General features: G+C 35.5%; 1 protein-coding gene across 2 annotated transcripts in view; it reads left to right on the top strand.

Annotated features, from left to right (window-relative positions):
- USP34 (ubiquitin specific peptidase 34) overlaps positions 1-26382 on the top strand; it is a 138832-nt gene that overhangs the window by 75210 nt on the left and 37240 nt on the right. For both annotated transcript variants that reach the window (XM_042789260.1, XM_042789261.1), the window contains exons 28-44: positions 175-275; positions 1784-1993; positions 2635-2760; positions 3553-3675; positions 3802-3885; positions 4203-4289; positions 6087-6287; positions 7632-7714; positions 8914-8954; positions 9782-9906; positions 10983-11135; positions 12278-12382; positions 13486-13541; positions 13642-13762; positions 17259-17442; positions 22999-23162; positions 24205-24270. In XM_042789260.1, the coding sequence (XP_042645194.1) occupies positions 175-275; positions 1784-1993; positions 2635-2760; positions 3553-3675; positions 3802-3885; positions 4203-4289; positions 6087-6287; positions 7632-7714; positions 8914-8954; positions 9782-9906; positions 10983-11135; positions 12278-12382; positions 13486-13541; positions 13642-13762; positions 17259-17442; positions 22999-23162; positions 24205-24270 (2030 nt within the window). The remainder of the gene's footprint in view (positions 1-174; positions 276-1783; positions 1994-2634; positions 2761-3552; positions 3676-3801; positions 3886-4202; positions 4290-6086; positions 6288-7631; positions 7715-8913; positions 8955-9781; positions 9907-10982; positions 11136-12277; positions 12383-13485; positions 13542-13641; positions 13763-17258; positions 17443-22998; positions 23163-24204; positions 24271-26382) is intronic.

Here is a 26382-nt window from a genome sequence, read left to right on the forward strand (position 1 = left end):
ACGCAAGTAAATTTAGTTTAACGTAATAACCACTTTTCGTAAGGAAATTGCATTAAGTTTTTTCCTCATTTTAATCGCTACTGAAGGATGTAGTATTAAAAATAAGTCTTAGCACTTCAATTAGAAAATGAAACTATGATTCCCCAAATGTACTGAAATTTGGTTTTATCCTAGGTGGCCTCATGGGACCTGTGAGAATGATTTCATCTGGGCATGAACTGACAACCGATTATGATGAAAAAACACTTCATGAATTGGGTTTTAAGGATATGCAGGTATTACCAGCATATAGATAGCAGTCAATGAAAAAGATTGGTTGATATGTTGCTTTTGTCTTGTGCAGCTGATCTGTGTAGTGGTGGTGGAGGGTATATTTTCCTTTGGGAGCATCCTGTAGTTTTCTGAAACTAGTTGTTTCATGCTATCCAATACATACCTCCTATAAGCTCAGACTAATGCTGTCGGTCCTTGCTGCTGTCAGTCTTTAAAATAACTAATAATTTTAAAAGCCTAATTTTAGTTACGTTAGCAGATGTGAAAATTACAAGAATAAAAGAAACATTTCAGGTTTTTTCATTCATCAAAGAAAACAAGGGACCAGTGGAAACAGAATCAAATATCCACATTTTTTCTGAATTGTTGATCACATACTGGTTCCACAGTAGCAGTGACTAGCTCTTTCCTTTCACATGTTAAATCTGAGGTATTTCTTAATGCTCATCTGTAATTTTTAATCTCAATTTAGGAGTTCCTGTTAGAGTGGTCTACTCATAAATTTGCTGAAGTCAGCAGTATGGAAAAGCCTGACGTGATTTGTATAAGTGTGAATGACATTATGACTGTTTTAGGGAGGTGGGGCTGCAACAAAAGTTACCAGCAGATCATCACATACGTTCTTTCAATGTAAAGGAAAACTAAACTCATGCTGTACACCTTCAGGGACCTGCTAACATTCTTTCAGAAAGATTATTACTGGCTGATAGGCTTACATGTGCTGTTGCTGGCTGTTGGCAATTGTAGCGGTTAGTCTGTCTTGACTTTTGCGGTTCTAAATCAGGTGAATTGTTACACTACATCTACTGTTTGTTAATTCTTTTTGCTAAATGAACTAGGTTAATTCAAAAGCAAAACCAGTTTTAAAAATAACTTTTTCTTATTAACATAGATAATTTTACAGAATTGAACTGAGGTGCAATCAGATGAATTCTTATGTTTGTGGGGCTTGGAGGAGCAGTAACGTTCAGTTTGAATGGCTGGGTATGATCAATATATGGAGGTGGTAACTAGTCGGCAGGAACATTTCATCTGAGAATGTCTTTCCACAATGTGGTTATGACAGTTTAACCAATGTCTCCTTTTCTAACCACACTGCTGTTTGTGTTGCTATGCTCTCACTAGTGTTCTTATAGTCCTTTGAGCTAATTTATCTTATTTTTTCTCTGGATTAGTTTTTGTGCCATTTATTAATGTACTGAGAAGTCCTACCAATAGTAGAGTCTCCCCGGCCTCAGTGGCAAAATGAAAGACAGGGGACAGGGAAACAGGACTGTCTACTGTAAAAACAGCGAACAATGCATGCAACTACACCACGAATGCCTTAAGTGAAAGCAAAACCAAGCTTTAATTATGGCAATTGCTCAAAATGCGGCTCAGTAAAGATTTAACAAAGATATTGGTGTATCTTTAAGTTCTTAATTATGGTCCTGTTGAAAACATTCCATGGTTTAACATATAGGTTTTTAAAATTGTCTCTCTCCTCCTTGCTGTTACTATCTATTTCTAGATGGTGTTTGTTTCCCTGGGCGCACCAAGGAGAGAACGTAAAGGTGAAGGTGTTCAGCTTCCAGCATCCTGCCTACCTCCTCCTCAGAAGGACAACATTCCAATGCTTTTACTCCTGCAAGAACCTCATCTTACCACACTTTTTGATTTGTTAGAGATGCTAGCCTCTTTTAAGCCTCCATCTGGAGAAGTGGCTATGGAAGATAGTGAGGTAATTTAGAATAATTGTATATAGAATAATTACACTTAAGTCTTATTTAATTAGATCTATTTTTCCTATCTAGTCTACTTCTTGTGTACTCTATCCAATTGCTAGACATGTTTATTGTCAGTATATTCATTTTTCACATATGGTATAATCATTATCATGTTTTTTCTGATTTTCCTAACAATATTGTTCTGAAATATTTTAAATGTTCTAAATATTGTAGAAGCTATAAAAAAAGTGGCTCTTAAGAAAGAATATTGATTATTTGAATAGTTGTGATGACTAATAATGGGAATTGGTTTGAAGAAAGATTTGTAGAGGTTTTATTGCAAACGCTCAAGCTTTATGTCTTTTATGCCATCATTAGCTTGTGGGATATTGAATAACCACTAGTATATTCAAACCCATAGTGTAATTTTAAGTTTTATTTACACTCAGATACTTCAAAATATATGATATGCTGTAAATGTAATGTAACTTAATTTCTTGAGGGTTCAGTGAGACTTAAACTATCATGTTCTACTTATGGATTTACATTAGATAGGAAACAGCTTCTTAATTGAAAATAAATACATTTTTGGACTTGGAAATCTTACTTTCACAATGAAGTTCACATTAAGAATGGTTGTTCTATGGTTTGTCAGAGTGCAAGGTGTGAAGAACTCCATCTCCATGCAGAAAACTTATCCAGACGTGTCTGGGAACTGTTAATGCTTCTGCCAACGTGCCCTAATATGTTGCAGGCATTCCAGAATATTTCAGATGAGCAGGTGAACAAAGAATGCTTATTTTACATGTTTATTATACATGGATGTTTTAATGTCTAGTGTTTTAGTTGAGTTTTCCCCAAATTGGAATGTTAAATAGTAAATACGTTAACTATGCTGAGACACAAGTAAACCTAATAAAAAAGCCTAGTAATTCTTTTGAAATTAAACTAAATAGAGATGTCAGCTTAGTTCCTAAAGTTTGTTTTTATGATTTATTTAAAAAAATTATTTAATAAATTAAAAGAATAGTCAATACGAACTGTCACAATCTTTTGGCTTAAATTGAAACAGCAGTTTCTTCATCTGCAGCCTTGCTTTAAGAGTATGACTGTTGTGATAGTAATCTTTTTGTACTTTCTTCTATAAGCTCAAAACATGGATACTTACCTCGTTGTTTTCTTGCCCTATAGATGAAAATTTTGCCTCTTAAAGTTGTTGAAATTACATATGAACAGTTTTTAGGTATTATAGTTCTTTATGGACAGATGCATCGAATTTTTGGTGGAAGTTAGAATTCAGAGTACAGCATTTGGCTTCCTCTACTTTAAAATTGGGTGTACCTTAGCTTATAATAACATTGAAGGTTTACTCAAATTTCATTGCTGAATGCACATTATTAAAATCATAAATCATGTATAGAAATACACTTGAAATTATCTAATTTCAAATAACATTTGAAATTAAAATCCAAGTCATTTGTCTATGTCACTTTAAAAATCCTCTCCTTGCATTTTTTAGATCAGCATTACATATAATGGTGTTAATTGTTTTCTGTCTTTTTTATTTTTTAAGGGTAATGATGGCTTTAGCTGGAAGGATCTTCTGCGAATAAAAAGTGCCCATAAACTTCTGTATGCCCTGGAAATTATTGAAGCTTTGGGAAAGCCCAACAGGAGAATAAGACGTGAATCTACGGTAATAAAGTTTCTTGCACAGCATATATGTTTTTCTCTCTGAGCCAAAGTATATATTGTTGAGTTATTTTATAGCATTTTAGTTCTTTAACTGTTTTTACAATGAATTGTTCTTGTTTATCTTTAGGGAAGTTATAGTGATCTTTACCCAGACTCAGATGATTCAAGTGAAGATCAGATAGAAAATAGTAAAAACACATGGAGCTGCAAGGTTTGATTTTCCTATAGTATTCTGTGATACTTAATACAGTTTTTCAAGAGAAGATATTAAAAAATCCCCACAGTTAAAACATTTTCTATCTTAGAGTTTTTGATCTCAAATTCAGGTATAACATTTTAAAGTTTTTCTGTACAGGCCTCTAAATTTGGCATAGTTGTGGACAACTGTTTCTTTTGTTTTTCATAAAATATCCAGCTGAATAGTTTATCAGATTTATTTATTTCTAACACTTAAATTGGTATTTAATTGAATTTAGTGATATTTCTGTATTTGCTTTTTCTCATACTGGTTCCGTAATACACTTACAGTTTGTTGCTGCTGGAGGACTCCAACAGTTACTAGAAATTTTCAATTCTGGAATCTTAGAGCCTAAAGAACAGGAATCGTGGACTGTGGTATGTGTTTATTGATCCTTTTCCTCCAGAATAACATAGCTTTTTTGTAAAGATATCTAAAGGCTTTCATTACTTTCAGCCTTTGTTATAGTTACTTTTCTGCAGTAAGTGAAACAAATGAATTCTGTAATTGAAACCACCAGAGTCTGTGCAATAGCATCATCTTCTGGAATATTTTACATTCCTGGAAGAATTCCTTTTATTTAAAAAAAAACCAAAACTTCATACTTAGACTTTTTTATATTTTAAAACCACCCTATGTATTTCTCTATGTATTTTTGGTTTAATTTTTTGTCAAGTCTTAAAAAATCTGAGTTTGTAGAATGTAAAATTGTAGATCATGGGAACACCTTAGAGAAAAAAAATCTGGGTTCCATCTTTAGGAATGATTGCAACTGTGTTGATAATACTATTGCACGTCCCACTTCTTTAAAAAAGTCAAAATTCGTGAAACAAGAAGGGGGTACTTTTATTTTTGTTTTGTTTTGTTTTGGTTTTTTTTTCCTGCTTGTTTTAGGGAAGGTTGCGATTTGGAAACTTCTATTAGAGTCTATTTTAAAAGCAGTGATCTGTTAATTATCTTTCCCTTTGAAGAGACCAAGAAATACCATTTCCCCTTGTTGGAGTTGAGACAAAAGTGGTAGCATTGTGTTAATACGGTGTTAATAAACTCTTTCCAATACTGAACATTAATATTAGTCATTCTCATATAATGTCTTGTTGATCATTATTCTACTACTAGTTTGAGCTAAATTCTTATCAGAATTAAAAGATTTTTTTATTAGAGTTGATTCCTCTATTTTCAATTTTGTGGCATTTGATTTAAAAAAAAATGAAACAGCTCAAGCACTGACTTATATGTACATAGAAAGTAGTAAATTAATAAACATACGTATGTATCTATGAAACTGATGGCAGTTACTGAAATTATGAGAAGGCAAGTATACTTTTCATTAAAAGTTTGATAGTTTTAAACTGATTTTGATGTGTTTGTTCTAAAATTATCCCAATATTAGAAACAAGCTGTCCTCTCTGTTCAGTTTATAAACAAAAGTTTGTATGGTTGGTTTTATTGGTCTGTCCAAAAAGCATGCACAACACTGCAAAAATAGTAACAAATTCTACAATTAAGTACCCTAATACAGAGTCCTGACTTACACAGTCTTGAACACTTAGATGTATAGGTGCTAGGTAGCCAACCTACTTATGTGTTGCTGTGACAGGGCGCTCTGTTTTTGTTACTCTCTTCACACACCTTCTGGTGGAGCTGAGCAGATGCTGTGTTTGACCATAGCCACACTGCTGAGAGCTGTGAAAATTGGTCTCAAAGAGTTAATGAATCGGTGGTTTTCATCTAACAAGAGATGTTGCAACACAAAATGGTATTTTTAAAGTAGCATCTTGTCTTTGCATGGTTAATTATATTCCATTTGAAGGCACTTCTGTATGCCATACTTATTACCCTGTGCTGTAGTTGAATACAACGCAGGAAAGGCTCTTCACTGTAGAGACTGTGCTATTTCCTCAGTGTCATTTCATCCACTCAATAACAGAATGTCTTGAATGCACATGTTAATCGGACTAGATCGTGAAAATGTCTTCATTGTAAGAAGTAACATTTTTAATAACTTTCCTCTTCGATGTCTATTCTGGTGAGTTAGTTTGCCAGTTAAAGTTCTAGCTGTTTATCCTTTATACTTTCCTTAAACTTTTAATTTGAAATTCCATAGCAAGCCTAGAATTATTTGTAAAATAAATCCCCCAAAAAGGAAAATTCCCTTTTCTTTTTATTCACAGTGGCAGCTAGACTGTCTTGCTTGCTTGCTGAAGCTGATATGCCAGTTTGCAGTTGATCCTTCAGATTTGGATTTAGCTTACCATGATGTCTTTGCCTGGTCTGGTGTAGCAGAGAGTCACAGAAAAAGAACATGGCCAGGCAAATCAAGGAAGACTGCAAGTGACCATGCGAAGGGCCTTCATATACCTCGTTTAACAGAGGTAAATAGCATGTCCATTTTGTGAGCTTTAGAAAAATTACTCCTTTGTTATGTGAAGCCTTTATTTTGGTAATAAAATAATGTAGTGGAAAAGTTACTAATATCAATCTGTATCTTACATGTTAGTCTCCTCTAAAAAGTATTTTAATTGCTTTAAACCTGGCAGATTTAAAAAGCTGGAACCAAAATGGTTTTTGGTGAAAACATGAATTGGGAATTCAGAATTCCAGTGCTTTATCCCTGTTTCTTTGATTTTGTTTTTAAAATTAATCACTCCTTTTATTTATGATAACCTGTTATATGGGCTGTCCCCATTCTCACTAAATCCATTTTAGATTCCTTTAGTAAACACTAAAATAACTTTCTCTACTAAGGATATCTGAGTGAGTATATGGTAAACTTACCTAAACCTGTAAACTTCCCTACCAGATTTCTGCATGCTATTTTCCTGATGTATACCAAGCCTGATATTTAATCAGTAACATTTTGGCATCAGAGATATGTTCATTGTAAATCGATTTCTCTTGGACACAAGACCAAGACCAGCTGTGATTGCCAGAAAGTGTATATCTGAACTGGAGCCAGACTTCGCATTTGTCATTGTTACACATGGAAACACTTTAACTATTACTTAAGTATTAGGTATTTTTGACAAAAGAGATCCCTGAATTGCCCAAACTACTATGATGCATGGAAATGATCAAATGTATTACATTTTTTAACATTGTCTGTGTGTAAATGCTGTTACTAGTTTCTATACCTAGTTTTAAATTTTTAATTGTCATTTGATGAATATTTTTTATTGCAGTGCATTTACTATCTAAATATTTTAAAAGACTTTCTTCAGACTTTGATTTGAAAATTCTGTGTAGCCTGTCAGGTTCTCTAAAAATGAGTAATTTAAGTGAATGTATAGCCAATAAAATGTGTTGATGACAGAGATAAGCGTAATATACGTATACAACTTCATCCTCAACACTGTCTTCTCAAGCCTGAAATTTTTAAAAGAAGTAAATAGTCTATGCTTTTTTAAAAAAATACTGTTTTTACTAAAAAGATTGAATAACTGGTTCATCTTTCTATTCAGTTAAATTGTCTGTCTTAGAGAAATAGAATGAAGTTTTAGCATTTAGACTTTGTCAATGAAACACAGGATTTTAGAGCTGCTTTAATAAAAAACATAAGTTTTAACTATGGAGATATTATTTGTCTTTTGCTCTTCCTCCCTCTACACAGGTGGGTTTGTTTTAGATTCACACAGTGTGTATAATTTAAAAATAAATCAAAAAGCTTGTTGTTATATTAACTGTGTTTTTTTTTTTTCTTTTGACTTCAATTTTTAAAGGTGTTTCTTGTACTTGTCCAGGGAACCAGTTTGATTCAGCGACTTATGTCAGTTGCTTATACATATGACAACTTGGCACCTAGGTACAATATCTTTTTGTTTTTGTAATAAAGCTAATCAAGTGTGCACGTTTTCATCGCTGCTTTAAATAAAGTAAATGGTTTTTTCAGTTGCAGTCCACATTAACACCCATATAAAAAATTTAAGTCTATAGGCATTAGACTTGCTTTTCTTAGTCACTTCTTCTGGTACTTATCCTACCCTTATAGGAGGAGTGGGAGAGAAGAGTGGTGAGAACTCTCACTGGTCAGGGTAGAAGACATAGAGTAACAAACTATATATGGTATGCTCTCATAAATTCTCAGGCTAAAACTATTTCTTTGTTCTCTCTGTAACTTCACATTCTCAATTTCAAGGCATTTTAAAGGAGAAATTAAAGTTAATTCACTTTCAAGTTGCTTACTGGTCTGCCAGTTTTGACTTACTTTTCTCATCCTAGTAACATTAGCTTATTACTGCTGAAATTACCGTTATTGTTTTATTGAGTGTGCATCTACTGAAGGCAAAACTTGACCTTCGGAAATGGACTATTAGAGATTTTTGTCCTTTTTGCCTTTTGTCCTGAGAAAAGCATTTCTGTGTAGGACTGCGTTGTGACAGGCAGACTGATGGTGGGGAGGTCGGGTTTTTTACAACATTCGCTGTTGTAGAATTACCTGCTTCCAAGTAATGGATAGTGTGTTTTACCATATTTTTAAAAGATTGTTGAGGACATTCAGAGCATTTCCAGTCAAGACTGCAAGTGTGCCTAACCTTAAGCTCTAGTTGAGCTGCAGGAATAATTTTAATATACACAATATGGTTTTGGTTTCATAACCTTTTATTGCTATTTATAAAAAAGTAAGTAAATAAATACAATTAAAATTTGTCTAAAGTTTGCAAATGTTTGTTCAAAGTGTGGTTCTCTGTGAAGAATACTAGCTTGCTTCTGTATGGGTCAGTTCTTAGTTCCATTTTACATATTTTCTTTTTTGGATAAAATAAAGGGGTCATGGGTATTTTTCTGGACTTTCCATCTTGTAGTCAGTAAAGCTTTAAGGGGGTGATTGTTGATATTTTTCAATACTGCAATAAACGAATCCTTTCAAGATTAAAATTTTAGCTTTCTTAGTGGGTACTTAAGAGTAACAGTGTCATTACTTGTGTGTACTTGCATTTCGAAGTAATAATCTGTTACGTTCTGTGATAAAAGTTCAAATCACTTTTTCTTCTTCCTGTTCAGGGTGTTGAAAGCTCAGTCTGATCACAGGTCAAGACATGAAGGTTAGTGCTGCAAAATAACTGTATGTTATGAACTAATAGTAATGAAAGCGTATTGAAGACACCAAGTTATGTGTTTGTTTTATTCCGCCATTAGAATGCTATACAGTTGTGTTCGTTGGTAGTGTTAGGGCTGTTACAGAGCAGCATATATAACACCACAAAAGAGTCACTAATAGTCACTTTTATTCTGGTTTACAGAAATAATGCTGGGCCCAAAATTCCTTGGAGCTCCCCCATCTATCTCTCTTGTGCAGGTTTCTTACAAAAAGGTCTGCATGACCTGTGTCAGATTAAGTCTGTAGCAAAGTACTTGTCAAAAGTACAGCACAGTCGTGCATAAATATAGGTGTGTCCTAGGCTTATACACAGCCTAAAGTTTTTCCACTTTGTTCTCCCCTGCAGATGTCAATGTCTATGAAATGGAATTCTCAGTAAATGCTGTATATTGCCTACTCCTAGCTGTTAAGAAGGAACAGATGTAGTAGTTAGTATTTCCCTGAAATACTCATGTTAAGACATGATGCAACCCGTTAGCAAAGTACTGGCTCACTGCTGAAGAAGTAGAGGTGCAGGAAAGGGTTGTGCCCCGAATTGGTAATACCCAGAAAAATCTAATTTGATTGTCATCAGTGGTACAATGGTCAGTATTTAGTAAGCATATTGGTAAAATTCTGAGTTTAGGTTGTGTTTTATGTGCCAGTAAGGATTTAGTCTTGTACATTAGTATGACTGAAGCGTCATATGTGCTAGAACTATGCAACCCTTCAACCTAAAAAGCCTATTCTTTTACTTACAGTGTGATTTACTCTTACCTCATTTTCTTTCAGTCACTCATTATTCAATGTGGCTCTTGGTCAGTTGGGCTCACTGCTGTTCCCTGGTGAAATCCAGTCTGGCGGACAGTGATCATTTGCAAGACTGGCTAAAGAAACTTACCCTTCTTATTCCAGAGGTATGTTAAAGGAGAGGTTATTGCATTACTAATTAGTGCACAATACAGAACAAGATTAACTTAGATTTCAAGCTACCATTAAATTCAAAACATGTTGTTTCCTGCTCGAAGTAGTCAGGATGTCACTCAGTTACTTGGTATCCTGTTTAAGAAGCTATCAGTTGTAGTTAAAATACCATGTAAGATGGCACATGTGGTTGATGGCAAACTCTTCTAAACTCTCGTCTTTGTTCTTGGCCTCTGTTCGAAGGTAATTTTCTCACTGTAATTTGTTGAACTTTCTGGGTGATGTCCTCTTACATGCATCAGTCTAAATATACTTCCCCTATTGTATATTTTTTTCAGCTATACCTTTTATCACAGAATGTGGTGAATGAGAGTTAATATAAAAATGTTTATCTTTGCCAGATCTTTGCCTAGCTTTAAGTAATTCTTTTTCTGATGTAAGAAAAACTTGAAAATTGCCTATTTTAGATATGAACAGTAGAAAATTTTTGGTTTTACTAGTGATTGCTTAAAGGTGCAATGTGGACATGATGTGATAGTTATTATCTGTTGCTTTATTACTCAAGCACAGAAAAAGCTTACATGCTGGCTCCATTTAAAAACCCTGGAGAAAAAAGAGGGCAAACTTCCAAAACTGGATTAGAGATAAACTCTGGACGTTTTTCTTAAGAAAATAATTATTCTAGTGAAATTAAACAAACTAACCATATGGTTAGGAGTGAGTAAGTATAAGTTCCAGAGTCACATAGATTTCCCTAATTTGCCCTAATGTGAGGTAATATTTTCTGTTTTGGTAACTGGCTGTAATCTTTACTGTAGAAAATGCATAACTCAAGAGACAAAGGGTACAGGCAAATCAACTTCTTTGCTAGAACGGTATCTTTTGCATTTTTCTGTAAGTAATTTAAATGTACGCTTTTGTAAGATGTGTTTTTAGAAAGACATATTCTACCTTGATAAGCTGATAGATATTATGAGAGGAACTGATGTACATATGAAAGAAAAGTCAGCAAAAGGAAGAAAATCAGTAGAGTGTGTGTAATCATTTAATTCTTTTATTTTTCATAAAGACGGCCGTTCGCCATGAGTCTTGCAATGGTTTATACAAGTTATCTCTCTCTGGCCTTGATGGGGGAGACTCAATTAATCGATCCTTTCTGCTGCTGGCTGCATCAACGTTATTAAAATTTCTCCCAGATGCTCAAGCTCTGAAACCGATCCGGGTAAGAATTTAAGAAATTACAAGACTTTATCAAAGATCTATTTAAACTTACTTTTGTTAATATATTAAAAAAAAAAAAAATATAGCACATTATCATTATGTTTGATGTACTGTTTCTGATACAGAGATGTTAAGAATTCTAGTTTAGGTGCTTCCAAAAACGTCACAAAAGTAGTTAAAGCTGTAACACTGCAGGAAATTTAGAGCTTGCCTGTGCATGGAGAAATGCAGAATAGCATTTAGGAAGTGCTCTTGTTGTGGAATTTTAGTGTCAACATAACACACTGTTAGGGATTAACAGTTGTGTTTCCAATGTATGCCTCGATTTCCCTTTTAAATGTAGGTAAGTCATTGTTTTACGTGTACATAGGTACCCTCTGTTGTTGTGGCTGAATGTTATTGTTCACCAGTCAATTGCTGCTGTTTTTCTGTTGGAGAATTACTGTCCTCACAGCTCTACTAAGTGGAAGAGATTCTGTGGATGCTGTCAAAGCTACGTCAGGAGTTGCTCTCACTGTTAATATATGTGGGTTAATAGGCATGGTTTGAATTAACCTGGATGATTTTGCCTAAAGTCATTTAGGGATTGTAGAACTAGCAATGCGTATCAGGGGAGACTCTGCTGACTTGAGCTGGTGTAGCTAGATCTGGAGGAGAGCACTTGTATGGACCTGTATGGCAGTGAAGTGTGAAGCTGGATTTTGGGTCTGTCAGGCAGTTATTCTTGTGACCCTCTGTGACATTTGATTTCAGGTGAGATTGGTTTGTTCAGTTTAAGTTACAGTTTTACTAACTAATGCTGAATTCAGCCAAAGATTCTCATGTTCTATCTAGTCTAATAATGAAAATTTTTGCAATTTGCAGTGGGTAGGATGGAGTCAATACTATTCTAAATGTTTTTTTGTAAGGATCTGGCAGATCATCCAGACAGTCTTTCAAGCAAATTAATAAATTAATAAATATTGCAAAACCAGAATACACGCTGTTACCATTGTAAAATACATTGTTCTTGTAGTTGGCTTATCTTAAATAGGGGCTTGAAGAAAGTAATATTCTTGTAACAGTTAATGTATTTACTACTTTTTTTAATACACAGTTATTTTGTCTGATGTACTTCAGAACAAAAACGATTTCTTTCCACAGATAGAGGATTATGAAGAAGAAACAGTGCTGCGACCAGGTTGTAAGGAATATTTTTGGCTGCTGTGCAAACTGATTGATAACATACATGTCAAAGATGCAAGTCAGGTAGGTATTACTTTGCATTCGTATGCATGTATGATTTTTAAAATTCGGGTATTCAGACCACTTTTACTTCATTATGAGACATTTTTACTTAAGATACGATGAACTGCTGTGAACTTTCCCATCTCCCAGTTTTCCCTACTCTCTCATGTGTATTTAGTAGCTCTTGGCCAAAGGAAGCTTCAAATACTGAACCTGTAGAATCAAGAAAGGGGAATGGGTATACCTTCACCTAAGTTCACCCTAGTTGTGCAACAGACACTGAGAATACTGTAATTATCTGTGAGATTTCACTGATAATTTCAATGCAGTCTAAGGAGGAGGTAATCAAGTATTTGACTAAAGTTGAAAGAGGAAGAAAATTTCTGTTAACAGCCACTTAGCCCAGGTTAGAAAACTTCATCACAACTTCTGAAACATCTCTGAGGGGTTAAAGTTACCTTTTGGGCAAACTCTACAGCTGCTTGTGCTGGCTGGTGGTCCTACATAAATCTCTCTAGTTCATTTTCAGTGTTGTCAGGAGTGTGAGAAGGGAAGGAAGATAAAGCCTTAATTCTAGTTTCTCCACAAGGGAAAAGTCTTGTCCTTTCCTGACTCTGAATGTTCCCAGCAGAGGCAAAGATTTTAATCCCCTCCACCCATTCCTCTGCTCAGTTTCCTTCCATTTCTGTTTTATGAATTGAATCGCTTAGCTAGCCTGCAGTTCTGCCTACTTCTGCATGTTTCTCAAGCAAGAAATGCTAATGGGACTTTTCAGCCTTCTGATAACAGACTGTGTTCTTGTGAGAAATGACAATTAAGCGCTTCCGTTTTTTTTTCGGTATGGTAGAGATGGTGTATTTGTGGGATCTGGAATTGAAAGAATGTTATTTCATTTGACCTGTACAGCACTGATCTCAAAAAATCAGTTCCGTCACATCTATAAAAATATAATAAAAAATTGTTGCAAGCATGTTTGAGAGATGAGTTTTAATTGTCCTTGTTTTTCTGTGCGCAATAACAAAATTTAATCCAAAAACATAACCACAGTTTCAGACTAGGCTTATAAATTGTAATTCATGAAGTACATAATTATTTTCCATTTATATTCAATTTTCTTTATTCAGACAACACTGCTTGATTTAGATGCTCTAGCAAGACATCTTGCTGACTGCATTCGGAGGTAAGGTTTGCTAACAGTAAATTCACTTGTAAGTTGCATTGTGTTTACTGTTAGTAGAACAGAGTTTTAACATTTCTTTTGTATATCTTTGTATATATAGCAGAGAAATCCTTGACCATCAAGATGGTAATATAGAAGATGATGGACTTACAGGACTACTTCGTCTTGCCACAAGTGTTATTAAGCACAAACCACCCTTTAAATTTTCTCGTGAAGGCCAGGTAAGGAAAAGACACTGAAAGACTGCAAAAGGATCAAAATAGTGTCATCTCTTGTTCCTATGGTTTCTTCATTTCACCTTTTTTCCACCATTTTGATTGCAGGGCTAAATATATGAGAGTATCATTCCTTTATTGAAAAGTAGCACATACAGTCCCTTCCCTTTCTAATGATATTTAATTTCAGTACAGAGTTCTTACATCTTAGAAGTTTTATTAATTCTCTTTTATTATCTTTCAATGGTTTTAGCACTGATCAGCATTAACTGTTTTAAGTCATTAACAAAAGCTGGTTTTGTCCATATCCTGGGACAGTTATGATATAAAGGTAGTTTTTAAGCTCTATATCTACAGTGGCAGATACCTGTTACGAGAATATTACATTCCACCTTGTATGACTAGGCAGGGGAAGTTGCTAAAAAAATTCTACTTTGTGTTTCAGGGCTACATTGTCTAAAAAAAAACAATAAAATTCATGGTGTAAAAGCTGGTCTGAGATTTGGTTTAAACTGGTAGGGTTTTCTGTAGACTGTATTGAGCTTATGATTGAATTTTTAATGAGGTTTCACCAGGAAAATAGTCCCCTGAATCCAGTTATGTTATATTTATATATCCTGTCTGTTTACTCTGTTATCATGAAATGGACCTGAAGGTAATTTTACTGTCCAAAAGTTTAAATAATGTCCTCATTGTGTACCACCTAACATAAAGTTACATTGCTGAGAGCATTTAAAAATACTATTCCTATATAATTATCTTGGAAAAAGTGTATTTTAAGTATGAAGAGCTTGCAGATTAATTTAGAGGAAGAATTCGATTCATAGAGTGCAGTGTGGGGGGTGGTACAGAATTTAAAATACAAGAGGTATGCAGAGGTCAGATTTATGTAGCTTGGATATATGAAAAGTGTAAGAAGAAAACAAAGTGGAAACTTAAGTATAGAGGAGTAATACTATACAGAATCCTAAAGTACATTGCATGTCTGTAGTGTATGGCAGGGAGAACAGAAATTTGATTTGAAAAAAGGATGAATGTGGACAGAGCAGTATCCACAACAAACTACTCAAAAAGCGTTTGGCTTATCTGAGAGAGGGATTTAGTACATTTTCTGAGACTAAGTCATGATGTAGTAATATATTGTTTAATTCTGTGTACAATGAAGAGCACTTATTAACTACACATCATAAAGTGCATTACTGAAGAGTTTTGTATTGTGTTCAATGTAACAGAACAGGACTGTGAACCCACTCAACAAAGGTTGGTGAAAAATATCAGGAAAGTAACATTGGCAAATACTGGAGATAGTTTTGGCTTGCCCAGAGGATTCTGATGCTCCGCTATGCCTTTTCTTCCCTACAGACCCCTTCTCTTACTAAGTAAACAAAATTATGGTTTGGCAAATACTGTTAAAGGCCACAGTTTATGATGACAGTGGATACTCCTTGTTCCTTCTTTGATGTCTTTTCTAATCACTGTCTACCTTATTCTACACTAAGTGGACAAAAGCACATTTTTAACATATACCAGCTAGCACATCTTCACTAGAAAGGTATATAGTAAGGCCAATTCAGTGGTAAAGAGATACATTTTTAACAAGATGAGGGTTCTTGCATTTAGCCTCTGAACAAAATCATCTATAGTGTTCTTTGTCTTCCCTGCTCCAATATGTCAGAATTCAATCAACACAAATACAAGACTGAGAATTTTAATCAGAAAAAGATAGATCCAGATCTCCAGAGTTACTGCTTTTCTAGTCTGGGACACCTTAAGGTGGCTGGTGTGTTAAAACACCTCTTTGAAAAGGGCTGCAACACAGCACCTCGGCTGCAGCTGAAAGCAGAGTCTTAAACTCCACTTAGTTGCAGCTGGTCTGCTGATGAGCTGTAATCATCTTACACCTGACAAGTATGGTTAGGAATGGAGAGGAATCAGACTGCTGCCCCATAAGTGCTCCAGCTACAGGCTAACTACCAAGAAACCAGGTATCTGTTTATTTTTAATTTTATGCATTTTCTTTCTCTGAAGTGTGGAGAAATCTGGAAGAATTGTTTAACTATATTGGCCAGGAGAAGACCTCTCCATATTATTCAGCTATAAGCTCTGGTTATAAGATTTTATATTAAGATCATAGGAATTTCCCTGCACACTGGAGCAAGGCTTTTTATGGTAATTTTGCTGTGTACTGTACAGAAGGCGTTTTTTTGAAAGATTTAAAATTTAGTTAGATTTCACAGTAGAGCCTGACTTTTAATGTTAAAAGGCTTCTTAACTGAATATACCTGAATGGGGAAATTCAGGAAGAATACTTTTTTTTAATTACGGTGTAGAAATTTTAGAATGAGGTATAATAGCTGGATTGGTAGCCTGTGGTCTACAAATGAGGGAAGAATTCCATCCCTAAAAAAAAATTTAAGAAGATATCTTTTGTGAAAAACAATCAAAATTCTGCAGAGGTAAAGGATTTATTGTCTGATTATGTAGACAACTAAAATGATACACTACTAATATGTTTTAATGATTAAATACAGTTTGTTAAGATTGCAGACGTTTTACAGAAGCAGCAAAGTATACTCTGTGGATCATGTCATCAGCCCTGGATTTAAAATATGCACAGGAATTGCACATTAATTTTAAGGAAATTTCTTGAAATACTGCTTGATAAATCCTGCTCAATTTCTTCTTTCATGGTGTCTCGTTATACCACTTAGATGACTAATTAGTAAGGTTCACCTCATAGCTGAAAGGTGGAGGAAAGCCTTTTCACCAATCTGCACTTCTTCAAAGGTGCTGTAGTTGTGGAAGAGTAGTACCTGTTCTTATAGACCTACACAGATCTTTTTGTTTTGTTTGTTATCCTTTTAATACTTTACTTTTGGTTTAATTTTATTGAATTAAAATGGCTACATAGAAAGAAGGTACTGAAATTTAGACAGATCCACGTCATTTTTTTGGTGTATTAACCTGGGATGGTAAAGATAAATAACAGTGCGTAAGATGTATTTACCATCCAAAGGCAGCCTGACTGGGTACAGCTATGCTTTGTGCCGTTTATAGTTCAGTTAATAGTCCAAACGTGAAACGGTACAAAAATACACTTACAGTACACATAATTTAGTGCGTGTTTTAAGATTACTTAGTGATTCATAAAAATCAAACAAACAGCATGATTAAGGTTATGTGCTGTCTTTCACTAGGAGAAACTACTCTTACAATTACTAAAAATACATGTGTGTGTTTTGTTAAACTATCGGTCATGAATCAGGCATAATTTATCCTCCTTTTTCAGTGGACATGTTTCTCTTCAGACTATAATATGGCTACGGTGCACTTCATGTAGTAGAAAGCATTTGTAATTCAGAACCTTTATACAAGTCAAAGTTCTGTAAATAATAGAGGTCTAGAAAGTCTACAGGTGTTTCTAGAAGATTGTTAATACATTACTTTTGTCTTTTAAGAATGTGTTCAGAATGCTGAATGTGCTGATTGAACTGTTTTACAGGAGTTTCTGAGAGACATCTTTAACCTTCTGTTCCTGCTGCCAAGTTTGAAAGATAGACAACAGCCAAAATGCAAGTCCCATTCTTCAAGGGCTGCTGCTTATGACTTGTTGGTAGAAATGGTAAAGGGGTCTGTAGAAAACTACAGGCTGCTCCACAACTGGGTTATGGCGCAACATATGCAGTGTAAGAACCTTTATTCATATATAGCTTTTGAGTATTTTGTGGAAAACTAGTCCATCTGCATTTTCTGTTCGTTTTGGGTTTGTTTAGAACTTTTGGATTTATAAATTTCAGGAAAGAAAATAGGAGTGTACTTGTAATGTAGACTCCTAGTCCGAAGACTGCATGTTTATGGTGAGGATGGCTGGCCACCACTGGGAACCGTACTGCAGTCATGCAGTTTCCATTTCTTCATGAAATACTTCAGAAGTTTCTGCATTTAATGACTTACTAAAAATAATGATCTGTAAAGAGTGCATAGGTAGAAACAGGGAGATGCAAAGGTGACGGGGAATATTTTTAGACTTCAGTAGTCCCAATTTCCAAATATAATAATGAAGACATTGTTGACACTAACACTGCTCTTAAAATTCCACTTTATACATCTACTACTTATCCACCATCACTGACGGTCGTGCTACAGAGCAGCTGTAGGCATACTCTGCTCACCTAGCAAATGAGTGGATTTAATCCCATGTGTTATTTTCAGATCATCTGTTATTAAATATGCATTATTTAAAGTATGTGGCCTTGTTAAATGACACCGACAAGTAGATAACATTGTTAGAACGGATTTTGCATATTTCATTGGCTTGTGCTGTATTTTAATTTCTGTTTTCCCTTGTATAGCATGAAGAAATATGGTATGTTTATACAGGTACTGTAGATGCATTGGCTTTTAACAGCACTGTCACGTTTTCAAGGTCTCTAATATCTTTGTAGTTGACTTCAGCCTGTACCCAGATGTCGGCATACAGGGCTAATACAATTTTGTTATGCCTCTTGGCTTTCATGCTTCCTGTGTTTTGGAAACAATTCCTATGTATAATATGTAAATTAGCAAAATTTGAAGTTAGTTAATATTTTATCTTTGATTTGCAAATTCTCATTATGCATTTTTAGCTTGATAGATTTCCTTTCACGTGCCCTGTTTACATTCCTGTAACCTAAGGATCTGTAATTTATTATAATCTATGCAATTGATTTAGTGCCTTACATTTCAGAAAGCAAAAGAGAAATCTGATCGTAATAATGTTTTGTGTACTTATATGCCTGGGGCCTTGTAAAAAGCCTCCAAAGTCTCACAGTCTCCCATGTTCAGGGACAATACTATGAAGAATATATTTTATGAAAATATTGGATATTTCTGTTTGCTCTGAGTACACCTTCTGCTGCTGAGGTGTTCTGTATCTCTCCAGGTGCATTCATTCATTTTTTACAGGTAGGAATTAGTGGGATTTGGAGTGAGAAAAATACTAGGTGCTAAAGTTTTCCGTAATATTTACCACAACTGTTACTGTCTTCCAACTACTCTTCTCTAGATTGTTCCTTCCTGAGTTCTCCACAGCCATCTGGCGTGTGCTCCTCCTCCATATTCAGTATATCTCAGTTTCATGAATATTAACTTTATTACAACTGGCAGAGTGACTTTGCCTCTTTCTGATGTGCAACTGACACAGAACTTCTGATACCTCATTTGTTTAAAGTCTTGTTATTCTACTGATGTGATCCAAATATTCTTAAAACTGGATTTTTCCACTTCGCTTATCTCTAATCTTAATAGTCTTTAAAAATCTTGTTCTTAGGCCTGTCTCTACGTTCTTCTTAGGAGAAACGTTAAGGAAAATATTACGGATTTCCATCCTGTCTTTGGTTTTAAACTTTTCATTTTGTAGTTCATTGGAGAAATTTTTGATCCTGCCACTTGTACAGTTGTTGTCCTCTAGTCTCACAAGTTGCTGTAACTGCTACTCTACCATTTTTTTCTCACGCTCCTAACTGATTGAAGCCAGGATCCTCTTAAGAGATAGCTTTAATTTAATGCAGCAAAATGAAGTAAAATTTTCAAGAAGAAAACAATGTTATTAAAGGATATTTAGTGTATTTTCCTTGGGACCAAAAAAAAAAAAAATAGGGTTCCAGTTATGTTATTAAGACTCTATTCTGGCAGTCATATTAAAATGTACAACTGTATACTGTTCTACAGATTTACACTAGTGTGGATAATGTAAAGTAGTTGTACTAAAGTTTTAACCACAGCAGCATTTAAAGTTTCCACTAATGCAGCTCCCTTCACTGATGAATGGAAGAAGGGAATGACTTGTGTGCTTTTTTTCTACTTCACAGACACAGCGGCTTTAACTGAAGACCTGCATTTTCAGCTGACTTTTCTCCTCACTTTTCTCAACAGGGAGGGCTAACAATTAATGTAGACTCTGAATTTACTGAAAAGGGGATTTAGATACCCTCTGTTCATAAAATTTCTTGCAGTGTTTTGGAGTTTTGCTTTCTTTGAAGACCAAGACTAATAAAAACATTCAGTTCAAAGGAGGGAAACAAGACCAGCTGTGTTGCTTCCCAGGGAGGTTTAAGATAGTGTCTGATGTTAGTTTGGAGCAGAAGCGTGATCAGAAGGTGGAATATAGAGAAATGCATGGTCATTTGAAGAAGAAGAAATTCAGTTCTATTTTGCTTATAATAGAATGTGAATATTGCAAATTTGGTTACACGTTTCCCTATCTGTTCCTGAGAAAAGACTGATTTCTATGATGACAGCAAGGAATAAAGAAGATAGACATAAATGAGGCTCAAATTTACTTCTGTAGTTAAGAACCCTATGCAAGAAGGAAAGTTTTTATTATGCAAATGAAGACAGTCACTTAAAAATCCTAGGGTGGAGAAAAGAGGATCTTCCTGAGAAATTCCTTGTCAAATTTCTGAAAGCCCTTTGTCAGATTGAAGTAGGAGGAAGATACTCCCAACTATTGTCATGAAGTATGAAGAAGTCATCTGATTTCTTTGTAATTACAACTTGATGTGCTATAAGGAGAGTGATAGATGCTGAGTCCTTATGTGAGGAAGGGTGAATTAAGATGTTGCAATTTAAGGATTTCAGTTGAGGGAGGCAATTTTGTGGTGTTCTGCCATGCTGATTTCTTCAGGAGGTTAAATGTGGAGGAGAGCTTTGTTTCAACTGGCCAATCAGCCCAGTGTAACCAGGTAACATGAGGTCATGCTACTGAGATTTGTTGAAACAGGAGAATTAAAACTCTTTCCTTCCCTACTTGAAGCTGCAGGGCTAATAGTTGTTTTGATGCCAATGCCAAAACGAAGATTACAACAATTATTTGTTGTGAAACAGAATGTCTTGTGGGTCTGGTCTCTGAAGATGTGAGGATCTGTTCAGAGGATGCCAAATAGTTTCCTGAATTTATAGCTGGTAGTATGAATTGAAAAGAATCCTTAATGAGCCTTTAATCTTTGACAAAATAATTAAGGATTTAAAATTTAAATCGTGAACCTATGTAGCTTTTGTAGATTGTAAAATAAATCCAGACTACTTTTTTGCTTTTTTCCCTGTACATCTGAACATACACTTCAGTAGAGGTGATGAATTATTAGTAGGACACTACATTTTTGTAGAATTATATTCTTGGGGGTGAATAACAAAGCTAGATGCATTATGAGTTTTTGTGTCAAACTTCTTGCACACCAAGGAAGATAGGCTGCAGTGAATTCCTTTGGACACTGGATTAGTTGATCTGTAGTTTAGTACTGGATTAGTTGATCTGTAATTTAGTGCTTGTTTCATCTAGTTGCCTCTGCAGCTCAAATGATTAGTTCCCCATTCCATTCTTCTGCGTGGGATGCTAGAAAGAGAGGCTTGTCAGTGTCTAGAAGCAGTAATAATCACTTACAAATGGTTTGTCTAGTCTGGTTACCATCTTCTTGACTGACAGATGAGGAGAACTTTTCCATTCTTCCAATTTCTTGGCAGCCATATCAGAACAAGGCTTATTAAGAAGAGTCAGTCAGGCTTGCTTAACTTGTCCAGTGCCATGGTGTGTAAGAAATTGATTGCTACATCCGGGATGAAATACAGAGGAGTAAGAAACTTACAGGAAAATAAAATGTCTTTTTGGCCTGATTCTTTATGCAATTCACTTCTTGCTTACCCCTATTTTTCTTGTGGATTGCAGATTTCTTTGGTATATATGACTTTGAAATGCAGTAAAAATTTTCCTCTCTTCCTATAAAAACTATTCCCGAGTCTGTTCAAGCTTGTGTATAGCCAACTACTTTCTCTCACTGCACTTTTGTGTCTTACCTCTGATAAGCCTCTTATCAATCTTTTTGTACTGATCAAAAAGATCTTTTGCTGCCTGTCATCCTGTATAATAGATGTCATTCTGAAACCAGCTTTTCTCTTCTGAAAATCAAGGACTTGCATCATGTGTGGTTATCTCTGATACCAAATCTGTGTTTTGTGATGTGAAGGGAAGGCTCTTGAACTTGAGTCTCTGTGTTCAGAGGCTCTGCTTTGCTTTCTTTCAGTGTGACACAGGGGTGCATGGGAATGGGTAGCAGAAATTACATGTAATTTTTTGGGGGGGGGGAATGACTGGCGTGTATTTGAGAGCTTGGAAGTGTTGTCTGTTATCAGTTAAAAGTATGTTCTCACTGGTTTAGGCAGTGCAAGTGTTGAGAGCGCTGTGGTTGGCTTGTATTATAAAAAATCCCTTTCTGATGTATAGCAGCCAATGTTTAGAATTTATGGATGCTCTTGGATGATGAAAACATGGTTTTACCAAACTTGAGTTTAAAGATAGAGGCTGGAAGACAATCGCTGTATGTGATACTATTGTTAGAACAAGTGTAAGAGATACTTGCCATGAGTAATGCTTTGGAGAACACAGCAAATCACTTGCAGCCCAAAGTAGTGTGGCATCTGGAAGGGCTCGCTGCTGTGTCAGGTGATTTTCCTGATGTGCCTGTAGTGCATTTTCTTAAAGAGTAGGTATGTCTGTGTCATCATTTAATTCCAGCTGGAAGCTAAGCCCCACACAGCCCCTTGCTCGCTCACCCTCCAATGGGATGGGGGAGAGAAGCAGAAAGAGTACAAGTGAGAAAACTTGTGGGTTGAGATAAGAACAGTTGAATAGGTAAAGCAAAAGCTGTGCATGTGAGCAAAGGGAATTCATTCACCACTTCCCATCGCAGGCAGGTGCTCAGCCATCTCCAAGTCAGCCAGGCTCCATCACGCCTAACAGTGACTTGGACAGACAAACAGCATCACTCTGAATGTCCCCCCCTTCTTTCTTCTTCCCCCAGGTTTTGTTGCTGAGCATGAGGCCATATGGTATGGGATATCCCTTTGGTCACTTGTCCCAGCTATGTCCCCTCCCAACTTCTTGTGCATCCCCAGCCCACTTGCCGGTGGGGTGGTGTGAGAAGCAGAAAAGGCCTCGGCTCTGTGTAAGCACTGCTGAGCAATAACAAAAACATCCTTGACTTATCAACACTGTTTCCAGCACAAATCCAAAACATAGCCCTATAGTAGCTGCTATGAAAAAAATTAACTCTACCCCAGCCAAAATCAGCACAGTCTGTAAATGTAGAATGTATAAACAGGGTGTATTTTATTAATGTGAGCAGAAAGCTTTTAATTGTATTTATGTTTTCGTAGATTGTACTTTGAATTTTATTTTTTTCTGCATTTGTGGTTCACATTTTTTGCAGCTTCCCATGCACCTTACAAGTGGGATTATTGGCCACATGATGATGTTCGCGCTGAATGCAGATTTGTGGGTCTAACTAATCTTGGGGCAACGTGTTACTTGGCATCCACTATTCAGCAACTGTACATGATACCAGAGGCCAGACAAGCAATCTTTACTGCAAAGGTATGCTTTGGGGTCTTAGGTTCTTCCTGTGGATTTTGATGGAAGTTTAAATTTAGAATCAGGGCAAATACTGATCAAGTATAGATTTACTTTTAAGACTCCCTGCTAAAGAATATTTCTTCAGGATTTAATTTGATTTTTGTTTGGTTGGATTCTTTTGCTGATGTCTAAAGTGAAGAGTTTGGGTTTTTTTTAAATATATTTGTAATGCATTAGGTTCTTAAGGTGGTGCTGGAATAAAACACGTTCTCAAACTCTTATTTCTGCTGTTATCAACTAGATTTATTCAAGTCTGGTCTTACGTGAATTGTCTGTTGTTTCTTAACTCCTAATTGGTCATTTTGTTAGAATAAATGTCATTGTTCTTTGATGTTTATAAAGTCCCAGAGCATGTATCTTACACTACCAGAAGTACAGCAAGTCCAGTAAATTATTATACATTGGTTAACTTCCAGAAGTACTATTACTTCTAGCTCTTTATTGTAAAAGAGAAAGCTTCGTTTTGATCCCTGACATCAACAGGGCATATGTAACGTGTGAAACACCCTAACTGGCAGTAACCTCATCATTTTTCGTTACCATTAAGTTGTTGGTAATTGTCACCTAACTTCATCTAGAATTAGCCATTTATAAATAAAACAAAAAAATAAAGTAAGAGGGAAGCTGCTGGTCTGCATGTGAAATGCATTATATAGAGGGTTGATCAGAACTCCCACAACATCTACGAATTGAAAAAATTATTCCGAAATTACTACAGACTTTTGTAGTACCTTCCCAAAAGTCCCGAGCTGCAGTAAATTTTTAGACAATATAATTATTTTTTGACCTAAGTTTAATGTTGACATGCCAAAAAATGAGTAGGTAGTGCTTTATATGTAAGTGTGAAATTGTGTACTTTGTCTTCTTCTACACAATCATTTTTCTTAACTGTCCATAATAAAATGGTTGGTTTTTTGAGACGATGATTGTTTCATTTTTTAAGGGCTGATTTCGGAAAGTTATAAGCAGAAAGATAATATCTTCCTTTGTTAATTTCTTCTAGTATTCAGAAGATATGAAACACAAGACCACTCTACTAGAACTCCAGAAAATGTTTACATACTTAATGGTAGGTGCAAAAGTCGCTATTTTATAAAGTATCCCATTTTCTAAAGGAGGAGGCAAGAAAAATCTAGTTACCATTCTATATGTAAAATCTAGGCAGCTTAAGTCCATTGTGTCTTAAGTTTTGTGAATGAGTGTCTTAACTGAAGTAGTTTTTACCTACTTTGAAGCTGTTATTCAGCAAATCAGTTAAGCAAACAGGGGCATAATAACTTTCATGCAGATGCAGTGTAACTCCTAATAAGATAGGGCTTAATATCTGACCCCAACTATAATGAGCAGGCACCAGCTCTCAAACGTTAGTGATTGTCTGCTGTGTTCTTAAAATAATGTTTGTGAAGTGATTATATGGGAACATCAGTCTCAGGACCACAGTCTGAGTGTCCTTCATTCATTTAAACCTTTTTTCCCCTGCAATTTAATGTTCAGGTGACCACAGAATGTTTACCATAGCTCTGGGACTTCAGTTACAAGTGAGTTACAAGTACGAAAATCAGGTCTGCTTTTTGGATAACAGTCATGGTGTAGCTGGGTATCAGGTGCCCTGTATGGACACCCTGAGCACTTACATTGCTAAATCTCCCAGTGGTCCAGGAGCTCCCTGGCCAGGCATCTCCTTGGATGCCATAACAGAGTGGCTTGAGACAACAGACCAATTTAAAACTTCCCGATTAAGTACTTGACTGAATGTTACAGGAGCCCTCCAGGTAGGAATTTGGGACAGTTCTGCTACTGCCTCTGCTGTGTCTAGTCCAGTTTCCAAATTGACTTACGTAAATGATTGATAAAAACTGCTCCTGCAGAAATGACTGCATATGACAGTCTTTTGTATGGATTTAAGATATTTAAGAGACACTTTGGATGTAGTTAAGGTGAATCAATAGTAATGAATTACACAGATGCTGGTGAGGTCACATAGGAAGGAGTTTTTTCAGCTGGATTATAAGAATTTAGCAAAATGCTGATTTAAGGAGTCTTTCCAGGTCTAACTGAAGATAACCACTGCAAGGACCCTTAGCAACAGACTCCCATCACCAACAAACACTGACTGACTGTCCCGTTAGGATGTTTTGATTTTTATATGTGAGCACCATACCAAGATCTCAATAAAGTATTTTTGTCTTTTTAACAAACACTCTGTCATGAGTGTCTATCCGACACCATTGTCATTCTTCTTGTTTCACATGGACCTTGAGGTAAAGGGTTCCGAGCTTGATTCTTCGTTTAATCATGGAACAACGTTTGCCCTAGTTTCCCTGGTGATAAAATAAAATATACTCTTTTTATTCATTACATTTTCCTTGCTTTGGTGTTTCAAAGGTTAACCTGTTGAAATAAAGCAATAAAAAGCAACTAAAAATTTTGAAGCTCCAAAGCCTGAGTAACAAACTTGAGGCAGTTCCCACGTGTTCACTGTTGTTAAAATAGTGAAGCATTTCTGAAATAGTGAAATAATGAAAAAAGAATACTGAGGAGAGCTGAGTGGTTTTGTTCTTGGCACTGGCTTTTGTGAAGGATGTTCATAACGACTTTGAAGACAAATAGAGGAAAGGATTTGGGGCATGTAGTGCCTGCCGTGACTCATAGAAAAAAATAAATTAGGTAGTACATAAGCATAAAATAATACAGAAACATAAAATTACATGAAGATTTACCATTATTAAAACCTTGAAGAAAGACTTTATTCCAAAAAATGTAATATTTACAGGAAGCACTGTCTTGTCACATGTCCTTAAAAGAAAACAGTATGTGTGTCATTGCTTACAAGAACAAAGTTCCTTCTGCTGTAAATAAGTTCTGCATTCCCAGCGTGCAAAGCAGTGGAATGGGGGATGTATCCTGAAGAATTGCTTTGACCTGCAAATTCTTTTGTCTCATGGGACACACACAGTTGAGAACTAGTTGGTACAGTTTTATACCATAGAGAAGTCTGAATAAGAATTAAGCACTTGTCAAGGTTTAAATCAGTAGTGTCCAGAAATGCATAAATACAGGCTGATGTTCCTCATACTGTATTTTATATCTGAACAGATATGCTGAAACTGGAAAGGTCACATCCTCAGACAAGTTCTTCTACTTTAATGATTCATTTTACTAAGTATTTATTAAATATTAT

This window comes from Tyto alba, unplaced genomic scaffold (genome assembly GCF_018691265.1).
Source record: "Tyto alba isolate M040663 unplaced genomic scaffold, T.alba_DEE_v4.0 Super-Scaffold_16, whole genome shotgun sequence".
Taxonomy (NCBI): Eukaryota; Metazoa; Chordata; class Aves; order Strigiformes; family Tytonidae; genus Tyto; species Tyto alba.